Source organism: Xenopus laevis, chromosome 3L, assembly GCF_017654675.1.
Source record: "Xenopus laevis strain J_2021 chromosome 3L, Xenopus_laevis_v10.1, whole genome shotgun sequence".
Classification (NCBI taxonomy): Eukaryota; Metazoa; Chordata; class Amphibia; order Anura; family Pipidae; genus Xenopus; species Xenopus laevis.
The window spans coordinates 72056008-72072617 of NC_054375.1; the positions used below are offsets into that span (position 1 = coordinate 72056008).

The window sequence follows — 16610 nt, forward strand, 5'->3', positions numbered from 1 at the left end:
TCCACTCTGCCCCCCTTCTTTCTAATTCCCTGCCTCAGCTCTTCCTTACCACCAGCGCGCTCCTCCTGTCTCACTATCTCTCGGCTGCTTCGCTCTCAGGTCCTGCTCTACCTGCCCCCTCAGTCTCTGTTTAGTCTAGGTCCCGCCTCACACGATCGCTTAATGGGCTCCCTCCTGTTCGCACAGTGCCTCTCCGTGTCTTTCCTTATATCGCTCCCCCTCTCTTTCACCCACCATATTAACTTTTACTTTCATGGTCCTCCGTGTCGGCTGTTCAGTCTCCCTCACACAATCTCCGGTATTGCTCCGCCTCCAACCCTCATTCTCCAGTCCTCTGACACTTTCCTTCCCCCTCCCCTGCAACTGACGTGACCCATAGCAGGATACAACGTATATTGGAAAAAAAACTGATGGAATTCAAAAACAGGTACTTTTCCACAAAAAAATAATTACAGGGATAAAATTAAGTAACTGGGTGGGGAAGGAAAACAGCATTAAAACCATAATTTTGCAGCACATAGAGCAAAGCCAGTAAAATACTACACATATATAGGAAGGAAGACACTGGACACAAAAACTGTAGATTATAATGCATAATGCACCCCCTACTTAAATGTATACAGATATTAGTAGGCTAATAATATCTTTATAAATTACAGTAGGGGGTACATTATCCACTATATAATTATATCATATCTGATAGATGATTGAAAAAGAAGACAGTTTTATAGACACTATTGAAAACGTTAAATGGAAGTGAAGTTAGTCTATTAATTCTAGTAATAGAATTAGAAATAGAAAATACTAGTGAATACTGTTTACCAAAACTCACCACCATAAAACTCAGTGTCACTTAAATTAGCAGCTATAGTTTCATTTAATCCATCCACTGAAATAAACAAAACATCAATATTTTACACATTCAAATGTTGAATCTTAAGGCAACCAACAACATTATAGCATTATAATACAAAATAACCTAAGATATTTAACTATAACATGAAATTAAATTTTACATCTGCTGCCAAATCTGATGTCCATATCTTCAATACACTGGCTCCTCTATAATGCACTCTGTAATCTTTGTGTAATTATGAAAAGCCAAGGTTTGGGCCCATCCAAAACTGATATTCTTTGAATGTCAGGGCTTTGAATCTGTTTACCTTCAAGAGTCCAGCCATTGACAAACATGAGTGAAATGTGTTATAATGTCATGCGTGCTACTGAGTAACTGTAGTGCACCCATGTTGCACATACAGCCTCTTCTAGAACATACATATCTAGCTCCCTGAACCATTTCCCAACACACCTTCACAAATTCACACAGCAATACAATGCCGAACATATACTCACTTTTGCTAAATCTTTTTTGTTACTTATAAGGATATTGTGGTCCTGTGCATTTTAATGGTACAAAACTCATATTTCTTAAATGTTCTCCATTCCTTTGCATCAATTACTTACTATTCAAAAATGGTGATATAAATGAGATCATTGGCAATAACTATTAACCCTTATACATTTCAATTCATCAGAAATTAAATAAAAACAAACTATATGTATCTATTATACTGATAGGATGAGGATTACAAGCTTTGAACTTGAAAAGTATGAGAAAACTCAGGTCCTTTATGTATTGTACTTGAGTGTATAAGGGTAGATAGAAGAAGTAACATCAACACAATGTTTAGCATGTATTTGTTACTAAAGATTTCCTTAATGAACTGCATCCATTTCAAATCTCCAAGCCATGCAGCTTGCTAGATATAACTATATCTAGATATAACTGTATATAACTAAAGAGATAAGACCTGTGATTTTATTCAGAACAACAGTGGTTTTAGTCTTATTCTCATTACTGCATGATCTTAAACAGAACTGTGGTATGTTCTAAAAGTGACAGTACTTTACATGCCAAGACATTGTTTTTAATAGCAAGAAACCCCTATTTATTTCCATGATGATATCAAGAAACAAAAACCAGTGCATTACCTATTAGTGATGGGAGAATTTATTCGGCAGGCATGGATTTGCAGCGAATCTCTGCGTTTCGCTGCCCATGACTGCTTTTGCAAAACAGTGGCAAAAATTAGGCAGCTGAAAGTTTGCCACAACAAAAAAAATTGACGCACGTCAAAAATGTTGCATGCATAAAAATTGTCGCACATCAAAATAATTTTCACGCCCATTGAATTCAATGCTTTTTGCAAATTTTTCGCTGTTTTGTGAATTTTTTCACCATTCCACAAGGGACAGATTCACCCATCACTGTTACCTATATACCCCTGAAACTCACCATTAAGTATAATTCCTATAAGAGATACTGTATAAATATAAAATATCTGTATATACTGAAGAATTCAAATATATAAAACCTATTAATAAACAATGAGCTTCAATTACAAAAGTAACATTGTGGAATCAGTGGCAATAATATATGTGATAAAATCAAATCATGTTCATGTTTTCATTGTGGTATCACAATACACAACTGAAATGTGGGATAAACATTATACTTACTCATTACTTCCTATGTATATTTATTAAATGGAATGTCTAATGGTTGCATCACGTTTTAGAACTGTTGTACGATTTTAGCTTATCTAAAGAAAGTTTACCAACTGCTAAAACTTCAACTCTCCAAATACTAAAAATGAAGATGTATATACGTCATTTGTATGTCGATCATTGCTAAATAAAAAGAAACTGGTCTGAGCTGGAAATTGAAAGCTCTGCAACTGGATACTGTATCATTCAGAAAGTATTTGCTGGAACTAAGGAATTCAGTATTATCTTGTTATCAGCTACAGCCAATAAGATAATAGCACTGATAACTTACTTGTTAAAACTTTCAAGGAAATAGGTTGTTTCTGGTGTATAGTCTGAGTAAGATTAAATCTTGCATAGCAAATGTAGAAGTCACGGGTATCTTCTGGTTGCACATTAGAAAAATAAAGATCTCCATTTAGACCCTGTGAAACCCTTTTATTTTGGGGCAACTTTTGGAATGCTTAAGAAAGAAAGGAACAAAAATACCACATTAGTAAGATCTCACCAGCTGAAAAGAGATTTCTTCAAGTTATCACCCTCTCTCTATATATTGTATATAAGCATCTTAATGCGATTTTGTATTGTATTTTTTGTATGCAATTTTTTGCATTGTAAGTATGTACATTTAATCAACATCTTTACCAAAACACTACACTAGTAAACTTGATAAAGTAATATTCAGCATAAGACAAAGTCTCTTTGCTAAATTCAAATGGATAATAAAAAAAGAAAAATCTCTCTAATAGCCTTTAATTGTGCTCTTATAACCTTAAAGACTACAATGTATTATTTAATATTTCTACAAAGCAAACATTACAAAACATATAATGTTAGGCAGAAACTCTAACACTGTATACAATAAAATGGGAACAAACTTACAGTTGTCCATCCAAAATATTATAGGTGGTGGTAACCCTTTTGGAGGGTTGCATGGGAGTACCAAAGGAACACCCTGTTGAAGAACAATTGGCTCAATTTTTTCCTTTGTCCACAGAGGGGATCCTATAGAGATGGATTTTAAAGTAGATAAGAACAATGATTTATACAGTACATGAATAATGCCATTTTTTAAAACATAAGAACTAATTTCTTCAGCACTGGTATTGATATCATATATCTGTCATATAAGATATAATGATTGCTGTTGTATGCTGGCTTTTGGACTATCATATGTTTATTTTATATAAATTATCTTGGTTTTGTGAAAGAATTCATGCAGCGTTATCCTTCAATCCTACAAAACCACAGATAGTTTTCAATATAAACGATAGGAAAAATACAAATACAATAAAATGTTATTTATTGTACTTATGTTACTGTAAATGCAGCTGTATATGACAATTTTAACTTGAAATGTCCTTCTGCAAACATTCTCCACTTGGGTCTGTGAAACCTTTGGGCATACAGTATCTGAAGCTTGCATATTTATGTCACTCTGGTTGTCACAGATGCTTTGCAGATTAAAACAAGTATTTTTTAATAAGAAAAAACCCTATTTTTGAAAACTGTACTTGTTTCTTTTTCTTCCCTTGATGCAAATAGTTTGACACATGTTTTATTTATCTAACTCTCTAAATCTCTTTCAACCACTTCTCTACTAAGCATTAAGTATAAAATTTGTATCCTGCCCTTCAGAGCCCTGCATTATTTTGCTCCTCTCTCTCTCTATATACATCCCTATTATCTCTCCAAAGCTCCACTAACACTTTTCTCTAAGCTCCTGTCTAGAGGAAGCTCTTCACTAGTCTTCCTCTGCAGCAATACAACCTTGACCTGTGCACTCTTGTTTCTGTCTGTCCCCTCCTTCTGATCGATTGTAAGTTCTCCTCCTTTTTTCCTTGTCTAATTTGTAATAATTATATTCCTGGTTGTGTTTACACCTTGTAAAGCCTAGATCTGTCGTGCTATATGAATAAATAAAATACAATACAAATACAGCCACTTCCATCTAGGCATCTACCGTTTCTTATCTTCCCCATCTAATTAAAAATATACAGTAAAATATACCATGAACATCTCTATGCATGCTTCTAAATATTGGCCATAGGTACTAACCATCCCTAAGAGGAAACAATTTTAATATGTATGACTGTGTGTTTTCTGTACCTAAGGCAACTCTAAGTGCAAGGTTCAATGTGATATGCAGGCTTGGATGATTGTATGAATTAATGACAGTGGTTAGAGTAAAAGTTCAGACTTCAAAGAGTTCAAGCTCTGCAGAGTTAGTAATTGCATGCAAATTAACAAGAATGAGCAAGCTCAAGAGAATTATGATGTAGAAGCAGACTTTTAGCAGGCCAGTGTGAACTAATGAAAGTGAATGGCATGTCTTCCTTTCTGTAGATGTGCTTGTGTGCTTAGCTCTTGTTTATTATAAAAAGTAAACAGTAAAACATAACAAAAAATTAAAGCCAGAATGAAAAAAATGGCTATCCAAAGAGATTGTCTGCGTGGAAGAGACCCAAATAAAAAGAATGACAGACTTAATTCCAATAAGTTTGGTATCCTATAATCACAATGATTTTGGTAAAACTTCAGGTGAGACAATATTGGAGGTTTCAAGGCATTGAGCCACATCTATTGAAGGAAGATGCACATAAAATTCTGGGGTCACAGCCATTCCTCAGATCAAAGTATGGTCTGTATTACCTGATGTTGCTAGATTTGGATTACAGACTATGTTATGGTACAGTAATTACAAACAAGTATAATCATAGGATTGTTTTCTTAAATTGTACATCTAACCTAGAATGCCAAAAAAATAATTGGGGAAATAAGGATATTAAAGTGATACTGTATGTCCTAAACATTTCAATTTCCCCTGGGTACTATACAATTCATAAAGTACAGAATTACTTCCAACCACTGTATAAGCACAACTGTAGCATATAATAAATTGGCCAACCACATTTCAAGTTATCTGTGTGACATGTTCATTAAGATAATGTGTCACTTTCTATTTACATGTTACTGGAGTGTGAAAGACTGTAATACAAATGTTTCTGAGCCTGCAGGAAGACCCAAGTTGTGTGGTGAATTCTAACATTGGTTCTATTTAAATGATTTAAATAATGGCTGCAACACTAGCCAATACAGTATATGCCTTTGCTGTAGATCATTATATACTGGAACAAAGTTAAACATTGAAAGGGATACTGTGAAGAGCTTAACACATGAGTAATTTAATATTTTTTACTCAGCATTCTATATGGTACTACAGATAGTACTGAACATTTTTGCGACTTTGACTAAAAAAATAAGAAGGTATTTTGCTTTGTCTGAATAGACATGAAGAACATTTTCTACAGATATTAACATACAATCTGTGCAAGGAGGACACATCAGGAAAATATGTGAATTGGAAAAAGGAAATATAAGTGACCTTTATTTAGATGAAGAGGGTTCAGATGTAGCTGAAAATAATGGATTTTAAAAATATAAACACTGGGTAGTGCTAGTCATTTCTTTTAATAGACCTAAAAAGTATTGGTTAAGGGGTATTTAGATGGTAATACTAATGGTGCGTTAATGTTTTTTTAAAGTTTCATAAAATGCAATTTCAAATAACTTTCCCTTTAGCGAAAAGAGATAAGATGCTCACAATCTCTTCTAAGCCTTTATATCAAGCCATCCAGTTTGTGGATGTCTGTACCATAAAATCTAGTCATGGAAAATTATATCATTTAAATCTTCATGACCATGATTATTTTTTTCAGATAAAAATACTATTTACACATTACCCAGGTTTACTTTTTGAGTGTATATTGGCCTATAATCTCTATGTGGAGATTGTACAACTCAGAATGCTACGGGTGTGTTCAAGGATCCCAAAAATAGGAAAGTTTGAGGGGAAATCAGTACTCCCATGCAGTACTTATCCAGAGTGATAAATGATTCGCTGTTACCTTCTAACAAGATGGCTTTGATGATTTTTAAGATGTCTTTAATCAAAGAAAAGAAAAGCAAGAAAAGAATTTAGTGTTGAAACAAAAAACAAATGTTACAAAAAAGAAACAAAATACAGAGACATCAAATGAAGAAGCGTTTCATGTAACACATCAGAATATCTGGAAATCAAAGTGTAAAAAGAATAACAGTAGTATAAATATAAAATACCATGTGCCGGTGACTTACAGTATTTATTCATCTAGAGTTCAATCTGTGATAATAAGATACCAAAAATGTACTCACTGGACTGGCGAATGACAATGTTGTTGGATAGAGCAGAACCACGGTCATTTCTGGCAGTGCACTGATATTCACCCTCATATGCGTCTACTCGTGCACCATTCATGGTATTAATCACCAGGGTTCCAGAGTTGGGTTTCATTGTCACATATGGATCTTTATCTATGTCAAAATGCGTGCCATTGCGAGTCCATGAAAAGCTGCCATATATGAAGTGTAAAGATCAGAAACCATCCTCAGTTTTGTTAAAGGTAAAATCATGCCCATGACAAGGTTTGCTTATTTGAATTTTTATTTATGACAAGATTCCATTGAGCAAAAATACTATGTAATTTAGGGAAGAGCCCTGCATCTATTTAACTTAAGAAATAGCTTGGCATCAATGTGGTCTCCTTCTACTTTATTTTCAAAAATGGTTCACATTCACTATGTGCCAACATAGGATGTTCAATATCTGTGCATTTTACAGTTATACTTTGTGGAGTATATTATCTATAGTTATCTTAAAATGCAGATTTTAATGAATTGCAAACATATAAAGACTTAAACTGACCATACAGTGGCTGATACAACCTGCCTAATCTGCGCCTCCACACCAAGTTAGAAGCTAATTAGCCAACACAGCTTTGAAATTCCCTTCAGGTGATGGCCATATTGGCACATTAATGCAGTCCTGTCCCAACAGGTTGGAATAGTTCCATGTAGTTGCTGATTGTTTGGCCACTGGCCATGTGTATAGGTGGCCAAATCAGGCAAAGATGAGTTTTTCTGGTGATCTATTCAAACAAGTCGGTCTGTTTGTGTATGGCCATTGGCTGCATATTTTAACTGTTCCAGCCACGAAATTGTAGTTTGCCTCTTTTTCACTCAAGCAAAATGCCCATATACTCAATATATTTCCGATATCATAAAAAGGCATAGACCAATTTTCCATTCTGTTTGTAAGGCCATGATAATACTCTTTGCAACAGAAGTTTGGCAAGTACATCTTGAGGTTATAAGAAATATTATATGTGTACTTGTTTTGCTATACATGGACTTTTTTGGCATTTATGAATCAGCACCGGGTTCAATAATAAGAATTTTGCTTGGAAGCAAGTGTGTGTGGGCACAATATATTACATTCTATTTTTACTGTTTGTCTCATTAGATCAATTACATTTGCTTTTTTTGAGACATTTTTCCTGGGCAATGCAGTGGGAATCTAGGCCATAAGTCTTTTTATATCTATGGTAATATGATATTTATTTACGCTAACATAATGACATTTAAAGAAGAAAACCTGAGTATTTGCTGAAAAATGGAATGTATCTGTGAACATTAAAGCTGTTAACACATATATAAAAATATAGACTAAAATATAGACTAAGATTATTTTATCAGTAAAGAACCCTACTTTGACATACTGTATATGTATCGACACATAGGGGTAGGATTATCAACATTCAAACAAGGCTTTTACTGCATTTTTGTGGCAAAAAACACTAATTCGAATTTACACCACATCGAATTTTCAGATATCATTAAGTCTCAAAATTCGATTTATTCTGCATTTTTAAATTTGAATATTAATTCAAAATTTAGCAGACCCATAGAATTGTATTTAAACTAGTTTTCTCACATTTTTAAATAATCAAGATTCAAGTGTAGATTTTTGCAGTCATGAAATATTTTCAAAAAACTCAAAAATTTGATTGTCGATAAATTTGCCCCCTATAGCTTACGGCACAAAAGCATGTGACCCTAACTAGTAATCGACAAATCTGCAATGATATCAGCATTTGAGGTCATACTTCCTGATAGTATGGAGTTCTTTAGCCACCATGATTTTCACCATAAATAACCTTTATGTTTTTATTTAAAAATACATGTTTTTAATTTGTCAGGACACAAATGCATTTTACACAAAGATCCCATAATCACAACACACCCGAAAGAAAAGAAGATTAAATCCATCACAATAAAACAAAGTGACCCATTCTGTGAATGCAAAGAGCTGTGCCTTCAGGTGCAACTCACAGGGCAGAATGGAAACTGTAAAAAACATGGCATAATTTGATTTTACAGATCAAATTCAAATCAACTGTAAAGTAGAACTGAAACAGCTCCTTAATTAATAAAAAGAACCATGGAAAAAAAAAGAGCCAAACCCACCTTGGGGGAGGTTTTCCCTTTGCCTCACACTGAATCACAATACTCTCTCTTGGGTCCACAATATAGTTTTTTGGTGACTGATGTGTTATGGTTGGAGGCTGGAGCACTGTATTGTAGATTTCCAAAAAAAGAGGAAAAATAAATTCAAATCTGTATAATATCATGATTTCATGCTATGAAGTGTATAAAAATACATTAATTGTTAAACCTTTACTGTGCCATTGCTAGCGCCTACATACCACTTACCCTTTCAATGACCAACAACTCCAAGGTGTTTGAATACAAACCACTTTGCCTGGCAGTAATTTTTGCATAAAGACCATATCATTTTCATGATGGAAATTTAATTCATTACATTTTTTTGATAAAAAAAACATACAAATCAAATAGTTACTGTGGATACATTAAGAAAGACAACCCATGCCAGCACTATTAAACTTCAACTTCTCGATCCCACTAGGCAAAGTGTGGCTGAGGGTTCTTGGAATTTTAAAATAGTGCTGGGTGCTATTTACATAGTTCCTTTCTGAAATCGGTGCTAAAACTTCCTACATCTATGTGGATGCATTTTCATATTTTCATATACAAACTTATACAAAGAAATAGGAAATGATTCCTCATTTAGGATTAAGGGAAAATTATGGGCGGGGAAGAAAAATTCGTGACTTTTTGTCACACAACAAAGAAGTGAAAAATGTTTCCCCTTTCCACCCGTAATTTGCATATGCAAATTAGGATTCATATTCGGTTCGGTATTCGACTGAATCTTTCGCGAAGGATACGGGGGTTTGCCCAAATCCAAAATAGTGCATTCGGTGCATCCCTAATATATATATATATATATATATATATATATATATATATATATATAAAAGAAGATAGAAGGACTCGCACACCATTTTTCAGTGAATAAAACAGTGTTATTTTATTCTTAGATGCATTTCCAACATTTCTGGACGAAATGTTGGAAATGCATCTAAGAATAAAATAACACTGTTTTATTCACTGAAAAATGGCGTGCGAGTCCTTCTATCTTCTTGTATAACGAAAATTGACCAACGCACCCGAAGTAACTAAAAATCTGGTAAGAGTGCATATATATATATATATATATATATATATATATATATATATATATATATATATATAGATTCCACAGTTCCAACGCACACCGTCGACAAATTAACGGACCCGAGTGCTACCTGTTCAGGCTGTTGTATCCACTCGATAGAAGATTCAGGTGCACACCGGGATTTGAATAGTTAAAATATCATATTTTATTTAAATACTTTAAAAACAGAACTGGTCGACGTTTCGGTCTCTATCTAAGACCTTTTTCCCAGGGTCTTGAAAAAGGTCTTAGATAGAGACCGAAACGTCGACCAGTTCTGTTTTTAAAGTATTTAAATAAAATATGATATTTTAACTATTCAAATCCCGGTGTGCACCTGAATCTTCTATCGAGTGTATATATATATATATATATATATATATATATATATATACACACATAACTGGAGCACTCATATAAGCAACAGCAACTGCCTGGGTGCAGTCTTCAAAAAATTATGTAGACCAATTTGCTGTACAAAAAGCCGCACTACCAGGACTTGTCAAAGGTGTAAAAAAGAAAATATTTTCTTTTTTACACCTTTGACAAGTCCTGGTAGTGCGGCTTTTTGTACAGCAAATTGGTCTATATATATATATATATATATATATATATATATATATATATATATATATATATATATATATATATATATATTTCAGTTAGGAATAATACATCCCTGGACCAGCACTTCCCTTTGTGTATAAGTAGATTTTTATTTAATTACACAAGATCCTAATTTCTCCAGTGGCCCAAGATCAATCGGGTTCTCTGTACAAGTCCGCATAACTCTCCCAGCGCTGGGGCCTCAATGCGCCAATAGCTCATTTCAATCTCCTCGTAAAAATCGGGCAGCACAGGAGGAGGGAGACGGGGCAGCGCAGTGCGGGGGCTTGGGGTTCGGGAAGAAAAAAACATGCCAGGATGAGACGGAGGAGCAATGCTGGGAAGTGCAGAGCAACTTGCAGGCAATGGCGAAGTCGGCTGGAGGATACATGCACATCGCTTAGAAGTGCTGCCCCATCTTGCCGGCAGAGCACAGCGGCCAGGATAGCCAGGGAGGAGAAATCAACTGCTGCAGAATGGATGGTCGCCCTTTTGCCTTTTCTCAAGAAGAACGGAAGTGGAGTTTCAGTAAGTTATTTTTTAATAAAGGCTTTGCAATTTAAAAGTTTAATTTGTGTTGGTCTTTATTTTTCAATGTATACTAACGAATTTTTTTTAAAAAAATTTGATGTCACTGGTACTTTAAATATGGGCATAGAACTCTTTTTGGTGGCTTGTAATATCCAGCTATTTTACAAGAGGGGTACATTATTCCTTATTTATTAAAATGAAGGGACTCACAGAGGCATATATTCTCTATTTAAATGGTTGTCTTGTTACCAGAAGTCCAACAATGCAACAGAATATAAGAAAAAATCTGGGTTTATATAAGTAATACTGAAGTATAATGTATTGTTGGTGATACCTTTTATACACATTTGGACAGTTAATCCCAAGGCTTGTATGGATTCCAATGTTAGCACTTGTGGTAATTAAGAGGAAAATGTACACGCCATTCTCAAATATTACACAAACCACAGCAAATATTATCCAAACGAATTAAAAGGATTAAGCAAGCACAATAAAAGGTTTAGGGACAAACAAAATAAATACCACATCAAATAAAATATCAACTAAAACAAAGAGTGAAAAGCAAAAATATTCACAAACAAGTGAAAATACTTTTAAACTGCAGTAAAAAATGGAAAGCACACAATTTCTACCTAGTTTCAAACCATAGTTCACATTCCAGAAACTTACATTCCTTTTGAAGTATAGCTGTTTCCCCCACAAGAACCAGCAGTTGTAAAGATAAAGACGTGAGAAATCACCATGTTAGTTTGGAATAAACGTAAAATACAACCTTTATATCTATTTTTAAAGCTACAGTACGTTAAACAGCAAGAAAGGAGACCTTAAATTACCCAGCAAACAAGATATCAATTATGGAAAAGAAAATGATCACATAAATGAGGACATTGCATTGTGTCTTTATTCGTGCAATGGAGAAAATCTATAATATAACTGCAAAATCACATGTAGCAAACAATGGCCCTTCTGGCTAGATTTGCTCTTACAGAGAAATAATTGGGCTTGTTCCAACAGCTGCAATCTGCATTGGAATCTGCTATAGAAGCAATACTGAAGTTCTTAAGAACCATGTATTATGGTAATTGTAGGCTACTTCCCTAACAACGCCTTGCATGTTTCAGCACCTGGATCCAATGCTGAACTGAACTGGAACTTGATTAGTAAGCTTTATATAAAGAAGTATAGGAAAGTTCCAAAATTCAAAAAATTAAAAGGACTCAGGCACTGGCTATAACATTTCTCATTGCTGTAACTTTTAAGTAGAAGGGTAGACATAAATCTTTTTGCATTCTCCATTGCAGTCAGGGGTAAAATAGTTGGCCCTATAGCTTAAATGCAATAATACTGACTCAGCAGACATTATATTTACCAAACAGTGTCTACTGCTTTGAAAGATGACTGTAGCATAAGCCCTTAGTCCTGTAAGACACTAACAACTGAAGTAGAATGGCCAAACGTGTTTCTTTCCTTAGTAACAAATCACAGGGCTCATCAAGTAATGTAGGTGTAAGCTTGCACTAGTGCAGTAACCCATAGAATCCAAATATATATATTTGCTTTTATTTTTCAGTGCACTACAATGTGATTGGTATATGTTACTGTCCTGAAAAACAGCTGGTTTTTGTACTTCAAATAAACTCACAATTTAAAAAAAATGTTGAATACCTGGAATTTGTAAGTTTACAAGCTCAAAAAAACTAAAAAAAAATATCTTGAATTTTGCCTAGGACAACTCCCATTGACTTCTGCATGAACTTGCATGCTGTTAGATGCCGAAGTTTAACATTTGAGTTTTTTGTGGTTCATAAATACCAAACGTTCAAGATTTTGAATATGTTATTTGAATTTGTGGCAAAAATTTGAATTTGAATATTCATAAATCACAGCTCTGCATAATATATGATGAATATATATGTATATATATACAGGGGTGCTTCACCAATGAGGCAAGTTGAGGCTGTCGCCTCAGGCGGCAGCGCCCCACTAGGTACCAGGGGCAGCAAAAATGCTGCTTCTGGTACTTTAAGAGCGAATTTCCGGGGGAGGGGGGGCAGCAGTAACTGCTGCTGCCTCAGGCGGCGGAGGGAACAGGATCGCCCCTGTATATATATATATGAATTCAAACATCAGCATTAGCGGAATTATGACCAGGAGCATAACAACAATGTGACTGCCCCCCCCCCCCACCAGAAAAATATACTGAGGGCCCGGCGCGCATAGGGACTTCTGCAATGAGGCGCAGGTGAATCAATTTGAAAAAAAGAAAGCACTGGGGAGGGGGATTTCAAAACTATAGAGGAAACAGACCCTGCAGTCTGGCCCCCCCCCGTCTGCTTCCTCTATAGTTACGCCAGTGATTATGACCTATATACATAAGTAACTATTCAGTTACAATAGATGCAGATTATATAGGAAAAGGATCCATTAACCGAAAAACCATTATCCAGAAAGCTCCAAATTACGTGAACGCCATTTCCCATAGATTCTGCTTTAATCAAATAATTTATAAATTTTAAAAAATTATTTCCTTTTTTTCTGTATTAATAACACAGTACGATTGTAGTTGATCCAAACTACGGTATAATTAATCCTGATCAGAGACAACACAATCCTACTAGGTTTAATTAAGGTTTAAATAATTTTTTAATAGACAATGTTAGAAGATCCAAATTAAGGAAAGATCCCTTATCCTGAAACCCCTAGGCCCAGTTGAAATACAGTTACAAAACCATACAATGAATTTGCAGTGTTGCATATTCTGTATATATTTAGTTATAACTGCAGTGTTGTTTCCATAAAGATAACCAGAAAACCCAGAAAAATAAAAGGGGTTTTGTTCTGTGTGGCAAAAGTCCCCTGACTGCACAGTAACACTGTGCATGCCACATGACAATATATACCTGCAATTCTCTCTGCTCAAGGATGGAAAGCTTGTTAGAAATAATTATAGTACATTGTTGCTTTTTTTTGTTGATTCATTAAGGGTTATCTGTAGCACTGTAAGCACACATAACAATGCACCAAGTTTTAAATATCTGCTTAAAGAACCATCACCACAGCCCCTGTGTCTAGTGATGGGCGAATTGGCGCCGTTTCGCTTTGGCGAAAAATTCGCGAAACGGCGCCGGCGTCTCGTTTTTGACGCCGGCGCCCGTTTTTGACACCGGCGCCCTTTTTTTCGAAAAAAAAAAAATTTGGACTCCGGCGAATTTTTGCCGCGAATTTTCGCTGGCGTTTTGCGAATATATTCGCTGGCGGCAAAACGCGCAAATTAGCCGCGAATTCGCGCCTGGCGAATAAATTCGCCCATCACTACCTGTGTCTACTGTTAAAGATTAAGTAGTTTAACATAACATAAATAAGGATTAAAACTGTAGAAGACTCTTGAGACATTGGGCTTCCAGCACAGCATCAGACACCAGGGAGGCAAAAGTTCATACAATGAAATCTATACAAAAGTGACTACATGTGACATATGATACTTACGGTCAAGTGGTACTTCCAGCGCAGTAATTACTTGACACAGGAAGAGAACCAAAGAAGCTCTTTTTGGGAAAGTACTTTTCTTCTCCTGCATTATTTTAAGCCTGCCTAGGCCTTCTCCTGCTGAGAGACAGAAGCCTTCCTTCTTAGCACAACAGAATATTTCTCAAGGTGAAATCAGGGATCATGGAAATAGAAGCTGAAACAAAGCGATTTATAATGAATTATGGAAAGTTTGATAGAAAACTATGTGTGTGTTCAAGGCAAGCATTTCTATTTTGTGCTAATCATTTCTGTGTTAATGAAGTGAAATTGCTGAATTTATTTTTTCCTCCTTTTTGCACTTTAGGTACAAGATGCAGTAAGAACAGAAGATAAATAAGATTAAAGGAAAGTCTTCTTGCACTTGGGGGTGCCAAATGTTAGGCACCCCCAAGTGATTGTATTGACTTACCTGAAACCCCAGGCTCCTATGAGGAGAAAACTGCACATGGCCCGGGGTTATTTCAGCGAGCACCATGTAGGGTTCCTCTTTCTTTGCACGGCTGCGCATGCGCAGTGGAAAGAAAAGCCAAACTTAAACTAAAAAGTCGGCTATTTTGTTCTACTGCGCATGCATCTGCCCCGGGAAATTTGAAGAAAGAAGAAACTGGAAGAGGATCTCTCCATGGTGCTCGCTGGAAGATTTCAGGTAAGTAAATACTATCACATGGGGGTGGCTAACATTTGGCACCCTAAGTGCAAGAAGACTTTCCTTCTCCTATAAATATCACATGATCAATATTAATGAATGCTGTATATAGTTATTCTAACTATGACTTAATAACCACAAGTGGTAAAGGAAACAACCAAGACTGTGATTGATTGAATTACTCCCCTTATTAGATGACGATACAAGTAAGAACTATCACTAAAATGTCAACGAACAAAGTTAAAAAATAAAGTGAGAGAAAGCACCACTGGTATGGCAACATGTCTAGTAAATACATTGGCATGCTCCTCATTGCCTGGTTACTTACCAGGTTGAACCCTGAAACAGCCAAGAGCACATACATTATATTGAAAGAAAATGTCACTCTACCTGATACTATTGAACCTATAAATACCTTATATTGTGATTTATGCATTCAAAGAAAATAGGACATGTATGAAGAATATATTCGGCTAATCTTAATCTTAATGACTTTTTTACCTCACATGCTCTCCCCTATAACAAGAAGAGGTTTTTTAAATAAAGACAATGCACCTGTATAAACCCCTCCTAATTGCATATCTTTTGTGGAGTATTTGGTATTAGTCAGATACCAAAAATATGAATTTATAATCCAAAAATTGTAGACTTGGAGTGTTTCTAAATACTATAAACAAAAGTGCATATGTTGCGTTTTGTTTACTAGAACACACAGCAGTTGTTTTTTATGAATAATGAATACATGCTGTTAAGAGTTACTTTACTATTACAGAATATTTTGAGATTGCCATCCAGAGGTTAAAGGTTTTGCGTAAAAAACTACCATGGTCCTGAAAATGTAGAACATCTCTTTAAGTAACAGTCACATGAAGAATATAAATGCTGGTATTGGTATATTAATTTTATGCATGATTTCGAAACAATCTATTATATGGGAGTAATGTGCTGTTAATATGGGAGTAATGTAATGTTTAAAATATATATATATATATATATATATATATATATATATATATATATATATATATATATATATATATATATATATATATATATACACACTGTTGTCTCTTATACATTATGGGTTGAATAGATTGAGAAGCATGTGGATAAGCCACACTCAGTATAAAACCACTAACTACCCCAAGGGATTCTTCAGGTGCTCCAGTAATTTTACAGTGTCCAGTTCAAGTTTCAAAAGCAGATAGGATCTTAGGGTAGCCATTAAAAGTGAGGCTCATTTATTGCTAGAAAAGTAGGTATTTGGGAAGAAAAAACATTAACAAATTAAGTACA

The 16610-nt window shown here is 34.9% G+C and overlaps 1 protein-coding gene across 16 annotated transcripts in view; it reads right to left on the bottom strand.

Moving 5' to 3' along the window:
* nrcam.L (neuronal cell adhesion molecule L homeolog) overlaps positions 1 to 16610 on the bottom strand; it is a 130523-nt gene that overhangs the window by 33656 nt on the left and 80257 nt on the right. For 6 of the 16 annotated variants that reach the window (XM_041585052.1, XM_041585047.1, XM_041585050.1 and 3 more), the window contains exons 3-10: positions 14627 to 14822; positions 11810 to 11827; positions 8893 to 8998; positions 6742 to 6938; positions 6456 to 6491; positions 3430 to 3552; positions 2840 to 3010; positions 833 to 889 (exon numbers count right to left, since the gene is read on the bottom strand). In XM_041585052.1, coding sequence (XP_041440986.1) covers positions 833 to 889; positions 2840 to 3010; positions 3430 to 3552; positions 6456 to 6491; positions 6742 to 6938; positions 8893 to 8998; positions 11810 to 11827; positions 14627 to 14717 — 799 coding nt within the window. In that variant the 5' untranslated portion in view covers positions 14718 to 14822. 16 annotated transcript variants of the gene reach the window in all.